Consider the following 19768-nt stretch of genomic DNA (forward strand, 5'->3'; position numbering starts at 1 on the left):
TACATGTATATTCCTCTAGTTCATGCTTCATGGCAATCTTAGGAAACAGGTTTTGGTGTTTGTGCAAGAGTCGACCATCCAACATTGTAAGTGGCTAAATACACATGTATATTAGGAGTCAACCAAGTTTCATGCTTCCTTCTTCATTTACCAAGTCAATGTTTAATCTTGAATGAGCGATAAAAACAATGTTGTCTTTATTGACGATTGTGGGTTTGTTGCGCAGTAAATGTTTGGAAGAAGATTAACTTTGACTGGTAATCAAGACTAAATTATGAATATGATTAAATGCAAGCATACCCTGTAATTTAATATAATTCTAATCTCAGCTACAAACTTATATTTGAATCAAACAAACAACTTTCCTTTAACATTAGCTTCAGTCTCTAGTGGTCTCAGTGTTCCATCTCTAACAGAATAGAAGCAGTCATCTGCATCGGACAGTAAAGGACTTCATTTTCTTGTTCATTTAGAAAGCTTCAGTCTGCAACTTTCCATCTCTACGAACAGAAAAGAAAAAAAATATCAATTTCTTCCCTCTATGCCAAGTTACAAAGATCAAAAGCCACTGAGAATATATATCGGTTATGGTTTTACCTTGTGTTAAGTCCTTCATCTCATCATCTGTTTTGTAATGATGAGGAGCGAACTCAGCCAACCATAAATGATCAATTCTCGTCAGGTTCTTAATATACTTCTTGCTGGTTTGCATGAGCTCGTTGAAGATAACGCACTCGGGTTTCGAACGAAATAAAACAGAAGTTGGGTGGATGTGGACAATCTCCCCACTTTCCAACGCCCTGTATGTCCCATCCATCTGCCTCTGTGCTGCTTTAAGGAAAAACGATGCAGCAAGACATCTACGATACTCGAGCATGTCGTTCCCACACGAAGACACATTAAACCCCATCTGTTCAACATGTCCACGAATTTGTCTGCAACAAGCACACACATATTTTTCAAAAACATAACAATCGTAAGTAAGAAGCTCAAAAGAATGACGTGACAAACCTATAAGTGTCACGAGCATGTTTCAAGGAGCGATTATTCACGAAGTTGTCCTTGCACCATTTTTTCATGATTTTATCAATTTTGGCTTCACTGCTTTCTGTCTTTCTCTTCTCCAAGAACTCATTCGACTCTCGATATACGCTAAGATAAGTGAGATGATCCCCTTCAATGCTAGCAAAGTGGTTTCTTGAGGTTCTTGCCTAGCCAAACCGAAAATAAATAAATAAATCATCATCAGCTGTTTGATTAATATAAAGGAAAAAATGAGAATTTCTCGCAGTCATGCTTACCTCTTCTCTCTTCTCACGAGGATCATAAAATATGGATTCCACAGAGAGCATTGCAACCGTGATTAACATTTCCTCCAGACAGTTGAACTGTTTATTGGCCAAAATTAGAGCTCTGGAGTAGACAGGATCTAGTGGGAGCCGTGACATTTGTTCTCCGGCGGGTTTCTCTAGTTGGCAATCATCCGTCAAGGCACCAAGCAAGCGCAACTCCGTCAATGCCTTCACAATGGCGCCCCTGTTCAAAAAAGAGAATAGATGCTTCAGCCATGTGTCAAACTATCTCCAAAGGTTTTAGCTACTATTAGTATCAGAAAGATCACACAAGAAAGGAAGTACCTAGAAGGTTTATCTATAAAATCAAATCCAACAATGTCATCAATTCCCAGAGCCTTGAGCTGCAAAATGACATTAGAGAGATTGCATCTCTTGATCTCTGGTTTGGTTGAACCATCCAGCTTCTCAAATTCTCTTTCTGGATAAAGACGAAAACATTTGCCAGGACCCTCACGTCCTGCACGTCCACTGCCAAAAAAAAAATGAACATAAAAATGCTTGCAAACCATCAAACCACCTTGAAGAAAAAACATAAACTAATACAGAACATGGTACCTTCTTTGAAGCGACTGTGCTTTTGATGCTGGAACAACATCAAGCGTCTCCATTCCCTTGCTCGGATCATAGGTTCTTGCCTTAACAAACCCAGGGTCTATCACATATCTTATTCCAGGAATTGTAATCGATGTCTCCGCTATATTTGTGGCCAATATCACCTAAAATTTGAAAAAAAAACACCTCAAACTGTATTAGTATCATCGTCTCAACCATTTAACAACGACTGAACCAACTCTTCTAACCTTACGAAAACCAGTTGGCGCAGGGGCAAAGACTTGCATCTGCTGCTCTGATGGAAGAGCAGAGAAGATAGCAAGAGGCAGCAGCTTCCTCTTGTCTTCAGGTAAATGCTCAAGTCTTTCTTTGACAAGTCTTTCAACAGATTCAATCTCATCTTGCCCGGTGAGGAAAACAAGTATATCACCTGGCTTCTCTTCCACATGAATCTGAAAATAAGATTCTAATTAATATCTCAACTCCCCAAATGCTGATATGGTAACAAGATCAATAACCTGGAATATAGTGACCAAAGCTGCGTCCACATAATCTGTTTCGGGATGGACTGTGTAAAAAATGTCAACTGGAAACTGTCTCCCTTCCACATGAACAGCTTTGGCACCACCAAAGTACTCAGAGAAAACACGTGCATCCAAACTCGCAGACATGATTATCAGCTTCAACGGAGATACTTTCCTGCCCTGACACCCTCTTAACACACCACCATTCCGCTTAACACCAATCTCATCACCTGCTTTTGTTTGTACTCCTTCGTGCTTTGACCGAGCCCGCTGCACCTCTTTCAGCAAGGCCAGCAGAACATCAGTATGAACAGTCCTCTCGTGGGCTTCATCGACAACAATGACTGAATATCTAGAAAGAAGCGGATCCAACAAAGCTTCCCTGCAAAATTTTGAACAACAGTGATGAGAAGATAAGAACAATCACAAGAGAGTTATAAAGCTTTGAACTTGTAATGGGTTTAGTTTACCTCAACAAAAACCCATCAGTCATGTACTTCAACCTCGTGGAGCTAGAAGTGCAATCATCAAACCTAATGGAATAACCAACCCTTTGGCCCAACTCAACATCACTCTCCTCAGCTACCCTTTTAGCAATAGTCACAGCAGCGATACGCCTCGGCTGCGTTATCCCCACCATCTTCCCTTCCCTACAGAATCCACCACTGAATAGAAACTGAGGCAACTCTGTATATAAAAAGAAAAACTTTCATCACTCTATATAAGAAGTTGAGAACAATCATCAAGTCACTAAACAACTTACGAGTAGTCTTCCCACTACCGGTTTCACCAACAATAATCAAAATATCATTCTTTTGAACCTCCTCAATCAGACGCTTCTCCACTGTAATCAAAAAAACAAAGTTAGTCTCCAATGGCTATGAATAGAGAGAGAGAGACAAGTATGAATAGGGTAGTACCTGAAGCAATAGGAAGAGACTTTCTATGTTCTGCTATCTTCTGCCTCATGCTGTGACAAAGTCAAATTCACAAAGGTTAAACCTTTTTTTTCTTGAAATCATGTAGTTTTACCCTAGAAAGTAGAGAGGCTAACCTGAAGCGTGAAGCAATTGGGGGTTTAGGGTTCGGTAGTACAGAGCTCTTGAGTTCTCCTTGCGCCATTGATGGCATCACCGGAAAATTATCACCGTGAGATTTGTTCACAGCAGCGCGAAAAGCTTCCGAAACACATACAGGTTATTCGCCGCTGATTAAAACGAGAGACATACTACTACGTTAATGGGCCTTTTATTCAGTTAAACCTAAGCCCATATTATTGAGTGAAAAGCCTTATTACAAAAGTAACTCCAAAGTCTAAACCGTTGCCCAATAAAAAGTTAAGGTAAACAAGTGGTGATAACTGGATAAGTGGCTCGTCTAATCTTGCAAGTAATGCATTGTTAAATTATTCATTCAATATAGTTTCTTTTCTTTATCGGCCGAAAAAAGTTATATTAATCAGAAGAAAAACCCATCACCTTATCAACAACAATGCGGATTTAAAGCGTGTTTTTGTTTGCGACAACTTTGTAATTTGTACTATTATTATTTTTATTTTTTACTTTTAACTGGCTTTCGTATTAAATTTTTTTCTTTCTTGTTCGTACAGTGCAACTGGAAATTAAATAAAATCTAAAAACTAAAAATAGAAAATAGAACCGAATCAAGCGAACAAACCGGCTGCTAAACCGGAAAGACTTGAAAACCCTAAACTAATGATGGAGAGGGCAAAATTGGAGACGGCCGCCACCGAAAATAACCCGCCGGAACCCTCCTCCGTAGAGGCGCCACGTCGACTGCGGTTTATCGCCTTAAGGCCGGAGCTCCGTAGCATGACTAGCCGGATGATGGAGCAACTTCCGTCGGAAAGGTCGACGGAGAAGTAAGGAAACGAGAGAATCGCCACCAGACAGAACATAGAGGTCCCACAAAGAAGAAGACCTGAAAAGAAAGAGAACGCACAAAGGGGTTAACAGAAACACCAGATCCGGTCGGACTCGCCGGTAAAGAGCAAACGCTTGGATAGACCTAAGTCGCACCCCGCAGTCCACTCGCCTCCTCCGTCTCCGGAGTCTTCCGTCTCGACTCAGTCCGCCGTCCTCAAGCAAACCTACAAGCCAATAGTTAGACCGTCGGAGGTCCAAATCTGTAGAAACCAACCACCTCTACGTCAAGCCACCAGTCCCATGAGACTCGAACTACTCCGCCTCTTCGCCAGAGAACATTCTCCGCCGTGGATCTAGAGAAGAGAACCGAGGAGAGCTTGGGGTCCACGCGCTAGATCCGACCCCTCAGATCCTACACGCGAAGCTAGAGCCACAGCCAAAAACACCAGACCACCGCACAAAACCACCACCACCACCTTGAAAGCTACACCCTCCTAACCATCACCGAGGGTTTAAGCCTGCGAGAGACCACGGCGCAAGGCGGAGAGAATAAAGACGGAAGGGGAGCCCTCTCACAGTGGATATGGTCGGAACCGACCACCGGAGAGGCGAGACAAAATCACCGGAGTTGCCTTTTAGGGAGAGAGGACTTGTAATTTGTACTATTATATTATTGACACTTTTGTATTTTGGGGAATCAGTCGTCTATCACATCAACACATTTTGAGATTTTCTTGTTTTTAATGAAATTCAGTCAAAAAAACTATAATCTTAATATTCAACTCTTTTTTCATTTTGAATTCTGTTGTAAAATTCAAAGGAAATTCCAAGGCATTAAAACCTGTCAATATTTCTGACAAATTTCCAATTATTGTTTTCAAATCTGTCAAAATTTCGTCCAAAGTTTCAAAAACCAAAATATTCCTTTTAAAAAATGGTCGATTTGGTCCTGTTTCCTTGTAATGACTTTTTTTTTTGTAAATGATTATTTGATATTCTTGGAAAAGACGCTGATCTTTGTCAAAAGCATATGTGGTGTGTTTTGGAAAGCCTAAGTACGATCAGCATTGGTATCAATTTTCACCAATCATATTTCAAAATATAATATTAGTAAAGTTAATTTTGTGATTAAAGTTTAGACAAAAAGAAAATTAAACCAATGACAAAATATTTTTGAGTCTTTCAACTTTGCCTCTCAAATGATAGACTTATCTTCTTCTTTTTTTTCCGTCAACTGAATATATTATAGAATCGATGAAACATACAAGACCAACGGACGAAGATATGTATGTGGTTAGCTAAGCCGGCAGACAACACCATATCTCCAGAACCTAAAACCCATAAAGGATAGCAGAAGCCCATACAATAACAAACCATGGCACTTACAGACCAACACTTTAGACTAAACAACAAGACTCGAGGACCATTGATAGCAAACTCAACAAAACAGAGACATCTAAAAGATAAAGAATCTATGAAAGCTGTTAAATGGGAATGCCCCTGGCCAAACCACCGTAAAACCAATCCCTCCTAGTACACCGAGGAAACACCTCAAGAACCTCAAGAACCAAGTAACAGAAGCTTCACCAACGAGTGAGGGAGAATCCTTCAGATTCAATCAACCTCTAGAAACGGATGAGTCGTATGCGTATGAGCAACACCAAGGAATGAAGCCACACCAAAATCAAACCTCCACAAGATCTGAACAAACAACTAGGAGCAAAGCCCACCTAATCCGGAACATCAATAACACAGGCCACGAACAGCATAAAGACGATCAGAGGAATCCACAGCAAACTCCACCCACTTAGATAATACCTGAAAAGAAGCAAACCACACAAGAAATCCAGAGATAGGCACCACAACAAAACACACCAAATCTAGGCGTAGATTTCTAAACAAGAGTTTTGTGGCTAGGCCACACCGTGAATCATCAGATCCAGAGTTTTTATCAAAAATCTACAACAGATCTAGGGTTTCATTGATTTGAAAGGAAGCATATCTCTCAAAATTGAGCCTTAGTCACAAACCGAACTAGAATCAAGCAATGAGGAGAAAAGACAGAGATTGTGATTGTGACCGGCGACGGTGCTCACGGAGCCACCACGCGCCGGTCGGAGTTCACGCATTAAGATTCAGGCGCAGAGAGAAAAGGGAGAAAACGCGTTGATATTTTTTTATCAACTTATCTCTCCTCTTCCTTAATTTTTTTTTATATTTTATATTTTGTTGGAGTTTTTTTTATATATTAATTAATTAATTAATTAGGAGAAACTCTTCTACATATAGGGTGCAAACATCCAGGCCCGTCCCTTCTATAAGGCCAATGAAGCATTGGCTTCAGGCCACATATTATAAATACAAAAAGTATTGCCACATTTTCAAAAATTACTTGTAATTTAGATGGGAAAAGTAAGAGATATTAGACCTTTTTGGTCTCTAGCTCAACCACAACCAGTTTTAAATTCATTTTTTATTGGTAATTTTTATGAAGGACCACATTATTTGACAGGCTTTAAGCCTCATAAATCTTTGGGACGGCACTGCAAACATCAATCAAAGTTTGCCACTCAAACAACGGGCGGAAGATCTTGAACTCGAGCTATGGACTATCAGCAACAATGTGGATTTAAAGCGTCCATGGATCATCCGATCCCCAAACTATCTAAAATATATATATGCATAGATTATCCAGTTTTTATACCGTAATAGTTTCATGCGCCATAAATCTCAAAACAAGCCCTACTGCCCTAGTCGTGTGTTTGGGAACATAAGACCAACGGTCCGTGGAAAGGAATCCTTGAAAAGATTTGCTTACCATGGAAAAATTACTATATAATTTTTTATATGTGAAAATTGATATTCTACAGTTTTCACACAGTAAAAATTAATATATTTTTGTTTTACTTTTTACATTTATTTGTTAGTTTTAAAAATAAATTTTATACTATTAAAGTAAAATACCTATTAGGATTCTGCCATTAACTTTTTAAGTTATTTACAAGGGAATATCATTCATATATTTAGATAACAACATTCATTATTTTTGACCAAAACAATTAATATTTGATTGCTGCTAAATCTATAATTACACACTAGACTTTGATCTCCGCGCCCGCACGGGTATGTTTTTCAAAAATATTTTTCTATTTTTTTTCATGTCAATAATATAAGGGTTAGGCAAAATACCCGAATCTGAAGAACCAAACCTATCTCGATCCGAAAAAGTAGTACCAAACCCAAACCAAAATTGATTAAATATCCGAATTATTCAAAATTTTGGTTTTTGGAGAACCGAACCCAATCCATACTGAATAAACAAAATCTTATATTTCGATAGGTTGTGTTTTTAAATAGGTGAAATATTTCTATTTAGAATATATTACAATAATATTTATAATATTTGATTATATTATTACAAATTATGCTTGGTGTTTTTACGCTTAAAAGTTTTGTGGGTTATTCTATGAGACATACAAAATAATTATAAAATACAAAATAAATTGACCAAAATATTTGATAATTTTTATTATAACATATTAAAATAATTTTAAAATAAGCATTAATCAATTAATGTGAGACAACTTTATTTTTCTTTATTTTTACAACATGAGACAAATTAAAAAGATTAATTATACCTCATTTCAATTTTAAATATTTTAAAATAAACATAACCGATTATAATATTTTGATTTTCATATAACTATATTCATATGAACATACAATTATTACAATATTGGATTCCATATCAGGTACCCATCGGTTTAACCGCTTAGCCTCAAACTTTAGTGTTTTATTTGGTTTTTAAATAACGGATATTTCTTAAAATCTAAATTAGGTTACATATTGGATCACCATGTTTACCATTCAAGTACCGGGTTGGGCCAGGTTTAAAAACGATGATTTAAATGATTTTTTTTTAAATAGAAAAAATCTTACAAATTAAAAAAATATTTGTAACATTGTTAATGAAATTTTTTATCATAAGTATCTGCACTTTTAAAACGCGGATCGAAATCTAGTTCGTTGACTATATTCTAAAACATCAATCTTTCAATACATAATTAAAATCCAAAACATCAATCTTATATAAGCAACCTTATTAAAATTTAGTATTATAGCACATAAAATATATGAAAAATAGTAACAGCAATAATGAAATAAAAGGTGAAACATTTACAAAACTATTTCAAATTATCATCATTAACCAAAAACATTAAAAACTTATTTGAAGTAGCCAAACACTTTAACTATCTTACTATTTTTACCCTCAAATTAATGAAAGTGTACATGCGAAAAGAAAAAAGAATTGGTGAAAATATTAAAAATAGGAAATTTCAATTTTACCAATACTATGTTTCCAATTTATCATTAGAAAATAACTATTTTCATAATACCTTAAATTTGCGGTAAAATACTTAACTGTCCTAAATTATTTGTAAAATGTAAGAATAAATTATAAAACATTTATAAACTCAACCTCACCCCATAAATAATAAACCCTAAATAATAATCAGTAATTATAAATCTAAATGCTACAATATTTTTGATTGATTATATTTTTTTTTATGTGGTAGTTAAGTATTTTAAGCAATTTTCCAAGAAAGAGAACATCTGGGTCAGCTTGACTAAACGGTTTTATACCAGTTTAATACAAAAAGCCTTCATGCGGATTTTTTTCAAAATTCTCAATTGGTTTAAAAGCAAACGTGTACGTAAACCAATTCAAGAAATTAAGCTCAAATCTTTTTTTTAAGCTCAAGTCATTACGGTTAACCTTTTTCGTAGACATGGATTTTTTTTTATTTTGCACCCAAACGTTAAACAATGCTTTCTATGTAAACTGTAAACATATACGGGTTCGTTTTGTGTACACCCAAACGCTAAAAATAATACTTTTTGTAAAAATATTTGATTTTTTAACTAGAATTGGTTTACCGTATACGATTGCTTTTGCAATGAAGGCAATTATTAGAAATCAATGTATACAAAAACATATATAGTGCTTTTGGGTTTAAAAGTTTCTTGAATTGGTATAACTTATGCAAAACTATTTGAGTTCTAATCATTGACATTCACTGCAAAACTTTTTGAGTTCTAATCATTGACATTCTACTATTCTAATCCCTTTTAGTACTAACCGATCAATCCAAAACAAATGGTAAACGTTAAACCATCTCAAGAAAGCCCACAAGATTGTTGTAGTTAGGTCGAATTCTACTATTTGAAAACATAAGCATGTAACCATTGCTGATTAGGGCTAAAAGCCTAAAACTACTTCTTCTGGTATGATTTATAACGGGTTAGGCTTCGGCTATTCTAATCCGGGTTAGGCTTCGGCTAATCTTTATGTCTTTTAACTTTTTAGGCCTAATTAAAGGCTTCTACTATTCTAATCCCTTTTAGTACGTACTAACCGATCAATCCAAATATCTGCAAGGAGAATCGATTCCGTGAAATTCTTTATTATGTTATGCATAAATACAACTGAATGATCATAATGCAAATGATACAATAACGAAAGCAATATAGGCTTATAACACATGCACACGTAACGTATTACACCTGATAAATGAATTTGAGTAACTCTACTAGTTTACACGAGCAGGAGGAATACTCTGCTCGTTCTTGAAGAAGTTCTCAGGATCATACATGGCTTTAACTTCCATCAGCCTCTTCAAATTCCCCAAGAAATATTTCGAACCATAGATCTTAGCTTCATCAACGTTTGTCTGACCACTCGGATTGTTTCCAACATCCATGTCTCTATAGTTAAAGAACGCCTTTCTCGGGTTACTTGACACATACGGTTCAGCAACCTCGTAAAACTCCCTCATCATATTAAGACTAGCCTCTGTGGTGTTTGCGTCCAACCATGTAGTAAAGTACTGAATCTTGAACAAGTTTCCTTTCCGGTGAGGAAAAGCCGTGGCGGTCGCCGGAATACGGTCCATCACGCCGCCGTAAGGGTTCCACTGCATCCACACAACGTTCTTGAATTTTAACATTGTCGCCCAAAGCTTCTCCATGCCTTCTTTAGGGATAGGTTTCTTGACGTAGTCTGACTTGCTCTTGAAGAAATCTCCGGGACTCGATGGTCTATCTAAGAGGATGCTTGTCGGTGTACCGGCGGGATAATCAGCCCAAAACAAGGTTGTGTTGAGCCAGCTCATTTCTTGACAGTCTTCACGTTTTAGCCCTAGTTCAGGCAAGCTCTGGTTCATTATAGCCATAAGCTCATCGGCTCTCCCCATGAACTGAGCATAGAACACAACCGCGATGGTTTTCTCCCCACGTCTCGTTCCATTTACGACCTGAGGCATTGCTCTGATGAAAAGAGTTTCTGGAAGTTTGGTTGAGACAAGCTGCCACTTGTAGAGAACATCAGTGCCTCCTTGTTCCAATGTTTTGTTAACCCTAAACACTGTCATGATCCTTGGAACCTCCACGAGGTTAATTTTCCAAGAGAGGATAACTCCGAAACTCCCACCACCACCACCACGAATGGCCCAAAAGAGATCTTCTCCCATGCTAGCTCGGTTCAAGAGCTTGCCGTTGACATCGACTATTTGAGCATCAACAACATGATCCACCGTGATTCCGTATTTTCTCATGAGGTTACCGTACCCTCCACCGCTGATGTGTCCTCCTGCTCCTACGGTAGCGCAGACGCCAGCTGGGAACGCTAACGTTTTGCTTGCCTCGTTGATCTTTGTGTAGAGCTCTCCCAAGGTCGCACCAGCTTGAACCCAAGCTTTCTTGCTTGACACGTCAACGGTTATAGACCTAAGGTTGAACATATCGAGGATGACAAATGGCACTGAGGACATGTAAGAAAGCCCCTCGTAGTCGTGACCGCCGCTCCTGATACGGAGCTGGAAGCCATTGGACTTTGCGCAGACCACCGTGGCTTGAACATGAGACACATGTTTTGCCGTGACAATGGCCATCAGTGTTTTGTAGTTAGGGCTCGTGAACCTCTTGTTTTTCGTGTAGGACACGTAAGAAGACAAGAAGGTGGTAGTGTTCTCGGCGGTGAAGATTGTTAATCTTTTACCAACCGCTTGTGTTACACAACGATCACAGTGTGTTACACACGAGTTCGAGAGAAAGAATAAGATAGACGTTTCAGGCTTATAAACTTTTCTGAAAATACTTTTGTGTTATTGAGATTCGGTGATTTTTGTTTACAACAGATGATTGATCTTTATATAGAGATCGAATCAATACAAGTATAAGAGACACAACTCTTTATACTAAAGGACACAACATGAAGAGTTACAACTCTTTGTGTAATAACATAAATAACTAACTTATGTAAATGTATCAAGGAGAGATTAGATTATATAGTTTAACACTCCTCCTTAATCATATCTCGACTTGACTCCAAGCTGCTTCCTTAGATCTTCAAATCTTGAACCGCCCAATGCCTTTGTGAGAATGTCTGCGAGTTGATCATCCCCTTTGCAATACTTCAGTTCAATGATTCCCTTTTGCTCAGCTTCCCTCACGAAATGGTACTTGATCTCTATGTGCTTCGTCCTTCTGTGTTGCACCGGATTCTTCCCAATTGCTATTGCTGATTTGTTGTCACATAAGATCGGAATGCCTCCTTCAAACTTCTGACCAAAGTCTTCAAATAGTCTTTGTAACCACACTGCTTGATTTGCTGCTGCACACACGGCTATGTACTCTGCCTCAGCCGTTGATTGCGCCACTGTTTGTTGCTTGCTTGACTGCCAACAAAACATGGCTGATCCAAGAGTAAACACATAACCTGAAGTGCTTTTCTTGTCTTCCTTAGAACCACCCCAATCGCTGTCTGTGTAGCCTAGAAGTCTTGGTTCTTTCACGCTTGTGAAGTACACTCCAAAGTTTGATGTTCCTTTGACATATCTTAACACCCTCTTGGCTTCTTGGTAGTGCTTCATGCGAGGTGATGACATGTATCTTGAGAGATAGCGCTTGCATACATCACATCAGGTCTTGATGCACACAAGTACAAAAGCCCTCCAATGATGCTTCTATACTTAGTCGGATCTCCATACTCCTTGTCATCCTCAACTCCTTTTCCTTGTGGTGTAAGTGGGTTGCTTACACTCTTGCTGTCTCGCATCCCAAACTTGTCTACAAGTTTGTTTGCATACTTTTCTTGTGAAAGAAATATGCCTCCATTGTCTTGAATTACTTCCATTCCAAGAAAGTAGTTCAACAATCCAAGATCCACCATCTCGAATTCTTTCTTCATGTTCTCCTTGAATGTGTTGATGCTCTGAATGTTGCTTCCTGTGATGATTATATCATCCACATATAGACTCACGATCAACACATCTCCTCCTTGCTTCTTGATGTATAAGGCCGCATCATTCATACTCCTCTCAAAACCGTTTTGAAGAAAGTATGAATCTATCCTTCCATACCATGCCCTTGGGGCTTGCTTTAAACCATATAAAGCTTTGTGTAGCCTTAACACCTTGTGTTCCTTCCCGTGTGTCACATACCCAGGCGGTTGTGTGACATACACTTCTTCCTTGAGGTCGCCATTGAGAAAGGCTGACTTCACATCCATCTGATACAATTGCCACTTCATCTGAGCCGCATAGGCAAGTATGGCTCGTATTGTATCATGTCTTGAGACAGGAGCAAACGTCTCAAGGTAGTCAACACCATACTCTTGAGAGAACCCTCTTGCAACTAGCCGCGCCTTGTGCTTGATGTGATTGCCGTTTGCATCGGTCTTGATCTTGTAGATCCACTTCACACTTATCACATTCTTCTTCTTTGGCTTGTCCACTAGTTCCCACGTCTTGTTCTTCTCAATCATGGCTATCTCCTCATTCATTGCTTCTCTCCATTCCTTGGTACCACACGCTTCATCATAAGTGTATGGTTCTTCATTTGCATGAAGACAAGCTTCTATAGCTTGAGCCGCTTCATCAAGCTCTACTCTCGGTGCCCTTTCCATGATATCAACCATGGACTTGAACTTCCTTGGTGCCTCAGAAGTTTCTTCATCTCCACTACTAGTATCATGATCATCATTTTGAAAAGAAATAGGACTGAAAGTACCTCCAAATTGTTCCTCAGGACTGGATGCACCTTCGGTTTGTTCCTCAGGACTGGATGCACCTTCGGTTTGATCCTCAGGCGAGTGAGAGTCTTCCATAGACAACTCCAATGTCTTCCTCACTTCTTCTTGCCTTTTCCAATCCCACTTCTTTCCTTCTTCAAACTCGACATCTCTTGATACTTCAATCTTCTCATTCTCCAAAATGAGAACTCTATAGCCTTTGGATTGGTTGCTATATCCAACAAAGACTCCACGCTTTGCCTTGACGTCTAGCTTCCTCCTCTTTTGATTTGGGATATGTATGTAGCATATGCTACCAAACATTCTCATGTGTGACACATCTGGCTTGTGTCCACACCACTTCTCTATAGGAGTGACATCTTCTTCTATTGCCTTTGATGGCAGACGGTTTTGAAGATATGAGGCAGTGTATACCGCTTCTGCCCATAACTTGAGCGGTAAGTCTTGCTCTGCCAACATCGATCTAGCCATCTCCACCAAGGTCCTATTCATGCGCTCCGCTGCACCATTTTGTTGTGGTGAATAAGGCAAGGTGACTTGCTTATTGATTCCTTCTTCTTCACAGAACCGGTTGAATTCTCGTGAAGTGAACTCACCACCTCCATCTGATCTCAGTGTCTTGATGGTACAATCCGACTGCTTCTCCACCATTGCTTTGAACTTCTTGAACAGTGAGAATGTCTCTGACTTTTGCTTCATGAAGTATACCCAACACATGTGAGTATGATCATCCAAGAATAGCAAAAAGTATCGGCTTCCATCAACAGACTGGTGCTGCATCGGCCCACATACATCCGTATGTACAATCTCAAGCTTCTCTCTTGTCTTAGTTTGAGATTCCTTTGGGAAGCTTTTGCGTGATTGCTTTCCAAGTCTACACGCCTCACATGCTTCCTTCTTGACTTTAAACTTTGGTAATCCCTTTACCAAGTCTTTGTCTTGCATTTGTTGCAACCTTTTGTCGCCTACATGACCAAGTCTCTTGTGCCATGTCTCCATCTTTCCTTGCTCACTAGCGCTCAAGGCCTCTTCTACCTGAGCCGAACTCATCCTGATTCGATAGCTTTTGTGAGTCATTGGGATATCCATTATCCTCCTTCCTTTTGCATCATCTATGATGCATCTCTTCTCTTGGAAACTCACCCGGTATCCGCTTGAAACAATTTGTGGAACACTCAACAAATTTTTTGCCAAACCCGGAACCAAGAATACATTTCTGATGGTCTTCTTGCCACCTTTGGTCATGACGGTAATGTCTCCTTTACCGGCTGTCATGACTGTGCTTCCATTTCCAATCTTTATTGGAACCTTGATACTCCTATCAAGCTTTGAGAAGTAACTCTCCTCCTTTGTCATATGATTAGTTGCTCCACTGTCTACTAACCAGACATCTTCCATCACTGTTGTTGCTGCTTCGCTCGCACTGAACAACATGTGATCTTCATTTGAATCTTCTTCGAGACTCACATGTGCCTTCTCTTTCTTCTTTGAGTAGCACTGATTTGCAAAGTGGCCTAACTTGCCACAATTGTAACACTCCTTGTTACTTCTGTGATCCTTCTTTGGATCTTCCTTCTTCTGTTTCCTCCAACACTCGCTCTCATTGTGGTTGTTTCTCTTGCAGAAACCGCACCACTTCTTGCCTCCTTGGCGCTTTGAGTTGTCTTGTGTAACACCAGAATTTTTGTGTTTAACACGAGCATCGAATGCTCCTTCACTGGTGCTTTCTTCTCTTGCAGCCAGCCTTGCTTCATGAGCCTTCAAGATCCCGATCAACTCTGTCATCTTTGTTGAAGTCAAATCGCTTGTTTGCTCCAACACACTGACTATGCTATCGAACTTGGCTGGGAGAGAGATGAGTATCTTTTGTATGAGTTGAACATCTGACTTCTGTTCACCATGATAAGTTAATTGATTTGCCAATTCAACTATCTTATCTGTGAAGACCTTAATGTCTTCATTCTCATACATCTTCAGATTCTCATACTCCCTTCGCAATGTTTGAAGTTTAATCAAACGAACTTGAGGAGAGCCTTCATACTCCTCCTTCAATGCATCCCACGCCTCTTTGGATGTTGATGCTGCTGCAATCCGTGAGAATATATGATCCGATACAGCAGTTTGCAAGATTTGCAAAGCCAATGTATCGTTCATCATCGCTTCTTCTCTAAGCGATCTTGCCCTTGCTGTTTCAGGGGTTTCATCCACTTGTGCTGGTGGGGCTGCTACGCCTTCTTCAACCACAGACCATAACTTCCTGGTCTTGAGAATGGTTGTCATCTTGATGCTCCAGAAGTCGTACTTCTCTCCATCAAATATGGGGATTACTTGATTCTTCATCGTTTCGAGTGATTCCGAAATCGTATGACAAAATCCTCTAGCCTCCTTTTCTCCACGCCAAGTGTTTCTGTTACTAGTGCTTTTTTCTTTGTCCTCTCAAACGTAAAGCTCTGATACCATGTTAATCTTTTACCAACCGCTTGTGTTACACAACGATCACAGTGTGTTACACACGAGTTCGAGAGAAAGAATAAGATAGACGTTTCAGGCTTATAAACTTTTCTGAAAATACTTTTGTGTTATTGAGATTCGGTGATTTTTGTTTACAACAGATGATTGATCTTTATATAGAGATCGAATCAATACAAGTATAAGAGACACAACTCTTTATACTAAAGGACACAACATGAAGAGTTACAACTCTTTGTGTAATAACATAAATAACTAACTTATGTAAATGTATCAAGGAGAGATTAGATTATATAGTTTAACAAAGATGGCATCGTTGATGGGATTCTCCGGATTAGTGCGAGAGCGAAGGCATTTGATGAAGTTTCCAAAATGTGGTTTCGTTATTGCTGCTTCGGAAACCGAAACAAGAAGAACAAGACACAATATGGATAGTGCTTCTTTCATATTTTTTTTTTTGTTTTGTTTTTGTTTTGATGTAATATGACTTACGCTTCTACGTTGATCTCAATTTATAGAAAAAAATTTCGTCAGGGTCAGGGAAAACTTTTATCAAAATAAATCCGTTGAATTTTTCATTTAAAATTGGATTTTTGTCATATATGTTTACTTTGATTTTTTTTTCAAATATGGTGGTGCAATTTGAATAGCTTATGCGATTTTTTCTTTGAAATATATTTTAATATATGGAACTTGTAACGCAACTTACTATAGATTATGGTAATCAAGTATTGGAGGACTCTATCTCATGGTCAAGAAAACAGATTGAAATACAGGCTGCTATAATACAGGCTGCTATTACAGTTTCCTATTCCACATCAACATATATATCTCGATGCTACTTTAGGGTTTGGTTTAGAATAACTATATTATCGAATTCTGATATAATGGAAAAAGTTTTGAATACACTCAGATTTTATTCATGGAAACGTAAGGTGAGACTTCATTCATATTTTCAAGAAGCCCATCCTTTATCGAAAATAAGTTGTAATTAAATGTTGTTCATTTTTATGTAAAAAAATATTAATAATCTAGAATGCACTGAATTTTCCTCTCTTCTTGTCCAATCACTGTTTTTTCTCCGTCGTTGAATTCAATTTTATAGGTTACGTGTTGGCATGACTGAAAAAGAAAACTAATGTTTTTTAAGATTGTTGTGAAATTTTGAAGCAAACCTTTTTTTCCTAAGACTTTTCTTAGAGCATAACGTTGATCATTTTTTTCCTCTAACATTAAATACATTTATACATATAAACATTCGCTTTCAAATGAAAGTAACCACATTAATGCACAACTCGAAGAGCCCATTGTGTTTTGTTCATACTGATTGTTTACGGGGGACCCTTGTTTAGGTAAGCAACCACACAGCGACCAAACCTTACGATTTGGCATGCATGTCGGCCGAAATATCTTGAATTGTCTGAACGATTACGCACGATCGTAAACTGGAGACTGGAGAGTGCAGATCCGGTAACTAACAAAGTGATATTCCTAAATTGCCTAAAGTTTTACTCTGTAATGATCGGATACAATCATATAGTATTCAAAAAAAATTCCACTAGATTCTCCGAAGATGTCGACTTCTAGTTCTAGATTTCCTGACTCGTTATTGTTCTTTTAGCGTTAGTTAACTCTGTGTTAGATATCTTTGTGGTTTGTTTAGTGAAATATTAAGCCTACATTTCTGTAAAAGAGTGACTAGGCCCGAGCATTTTACCCGGATCCAAAAATCTGAAAAATCAGCTTTAGTAGGATATGGATAAATTAATGTCATTTTACCCCATTCGGTCTTGTTGTATAGGATCCACGGGTCTTAGACCCAACCCGACCAAACCCAAGACTCGATAGGACATCCGAAATACCCGGTTTAACTGGTTTTAGGTTCAAAAAATGATGGGTCTTGACTATATTATAACCTGTTTGAGTGTTGATTCAAGGTAACAGCATGACTTATTTATAGCTGTTTCTATTTACCAAATTTAACATTTCCCGATGTTGGATGTTTCGAATTAGTAATTCACTAGGATAAAACCCGCGCCTTGCGCGGGATTAAGTTATTATTTTTATTATATTTTGGAGAATGAAACAATAGTTTGGCTTCATTTGGATTACGGGTGTTCAATCCGAATATCGGGTTGGTTTCGGTTCGGTTTGGTTTTTTTCGGTATTTGGTTAGTAAAATATAATTACTATTCTAAATCCATATTTACTTTGACTTTAGTCTTTCACATACTTTTGAAAGATTTCAACTGGACGACTAAATTGATCAGTCAATCTTATTGCTTTAAATCATTAGTGTTTATATATATATATATATATTATTTAGTTTAAATATTTATTAAATAAAAATTCATATGCGTTATATTTTATGATCATTTGTAATTTATTATAACAAAAAAATAATCTTTTGATCACAAAATTTTCAGAGTGAGAATATTCAAATTTCTAATAATATATAGACGTTTTAAAAATTCAAATATAACATATAAGAAAAAATATAAATGTTTTTATTATATATTTAATGTGATTTTTTAATATCCTTCAATAATATAAAATTAAAAAAAAGAACTAAGATACCAAAATTGTTATCAAATATTTATTATTCATAATAATTAATTTTCATATATACGTTAATCATATTAGGTAATTTCGTAGCTTCTAATTAAGGAAAGTGCAAAAAATATTTTGGTAGATTATTTATCAATTCGATAGTTAGTTTAATAAAAAATATAATGTAAGTCAAGATGGACCAACCTATTTGTCTAAGAATAGTATATTTTATATAGTCATTTATTAAATGAGAATTTATAATCATACAGTTCTATGATCATTCATATCATTTTATAACTGAATATTTAAATCATCGATAACAAAATTTTTAATGTGAAATCTTTAATAAGTTTATAATTTATAAATGTTTTTGAAAATTCATTGAAAGTTTTAATATTAAAATATTTATGTAATTTTATGGTATATAGTATAATCTATATATATATATAAATATATATGTTTTATTATTAAATGATATTTTTTACTCATATGGTTTTAAAATAATGTGTATCTTCTTATAATATTAAATAAAAGTTCATATTAATACAATTTTATGATCATTTGTAACTTATTATGACAAAAAAATAATCTATTGATCACAAAATTTTCAGAGTGGGGATCTTCAAATTTCTAATAATTTATAGACGTTTTGAAAAATTCAAAATATAACATATAAGAAAAATTATAAATGTTTTTATTATATATTTAATGTGATTTTTAAATATATTTTAATAATATAAAATTAAAAAAAGAACTAAGATACAAAAATTGTTATCAAATATTTATTATTCATTATAATTAATTTTTACATATACGTTAATCATATGAGGTAATTTCGTAGCTTTTATTTAAGGAAAGTGCAAAACATTTTTTGGTACGTTATTTATCAATTCGATAGTTAGTTTAATAAAAAGTGTAATATAAGTTAAGATGGACCAACCTATTTTTCTAGGAATAGTATATTTTGTATAGTTATTTATTAAATAAGAATTTATAATCATACGGTTCTATGATCGTTCATATCGTTTTATAACAAAATATTTAAATCATCGATAACAAAATTTTCAATCTGAAATCTTTAATAAGTTTATAATTTATAAATGTTCTTGAAAATTCATTGAAAGTTTTAATATTAAAATATTTATGTAATCTTATGGTATATAGTGTTTAATATATATATATATATATATATATATATATATATATATATATATTTATTTTATTATTAAATGATATTTTTTACTCATATGGTTTTAAAATCATGTGTATCTTCTTATAATAAAAATGTTAAACCATTGATCATTAATTTTTAACATAATAATTTTAATAGTTTTAGTCATT

At 36.5% G+C, this 19768-nt stretch overlaps 2 protein-coding genes across 2 annotated transcripts; both read right to left on the reverse strand.

Annotated features, from left to right (window-relative positions):
• Window positions 1–182: 182 nt before the first annotated feature.
• Window positions 183–3661, reverse strand: LOC103840611 (pre-mRNA-splicing factor ATP-dependent RNA helicase DEAH10). The gene is made up of 12 exons (XM_009117109.3): window positions 3486–3661; window positions 3352–3401; window positions 3195–3275; window positions 2902–3118; window positions 2426–2813; window positions 2156–2359; window positions 1911–2071; window positions 1638–1823; window positions 1302–1536; window positions 1012–1211; window positions 598–935; window positions 183–500 (listed from the first exon to the last, which is right to left on the reverse strand). The coding sequence occupies exons 1-12, from the start codon at window positions 3560–3562 to the stop codon at window positions 466–468; spliced, it is 2172 nt and encodes a 723-aa protein (XP_009115357.1). The 5' UTR covers window positions 3563–3661; the 3' UTR covers window positions 183–465.
• A 1931-nt stretch (window positions 3662–5592) lies between these two features.
• On the reverse strand, window positions 5593–17785 carry LOC103840614 (berberine bridge enzyme-like 4). Its single transcript, XM_033281411.1, has 2 exons — window positions 16185–17785; window positions 5593–11358 (listed from the first exon to the last, which is right to left on the reverse strand). Exons 1-2 carry the CDS (start codon window positions 16322–16324, stop codon window positions 9909–9911), a joined length of 1590 nt encoding a protein of 529 aa, XP_033137302.1. The 5' UTR covers window positions 16325–17785; the 3' UTR covers window positions 5593–9908.
• Window positions 17786–19768: the final 1983 nt, after the last annotated feature.

This window comes from Brassica rapa, chromosome A09, assembly GCF_000309985.2.
Source record: "Brassica rapa cultivar Chiifu-401-42 chromosome A09, CAAS_Brap_v3.01, whole genome shotgun sequence".
Lineage (NCBI taxonomy): Eukaryota > Viridiplantae > Streptophyta > Magnoliopsida > Brassicales > Brassicaceae > Brassica > Brassica rapa.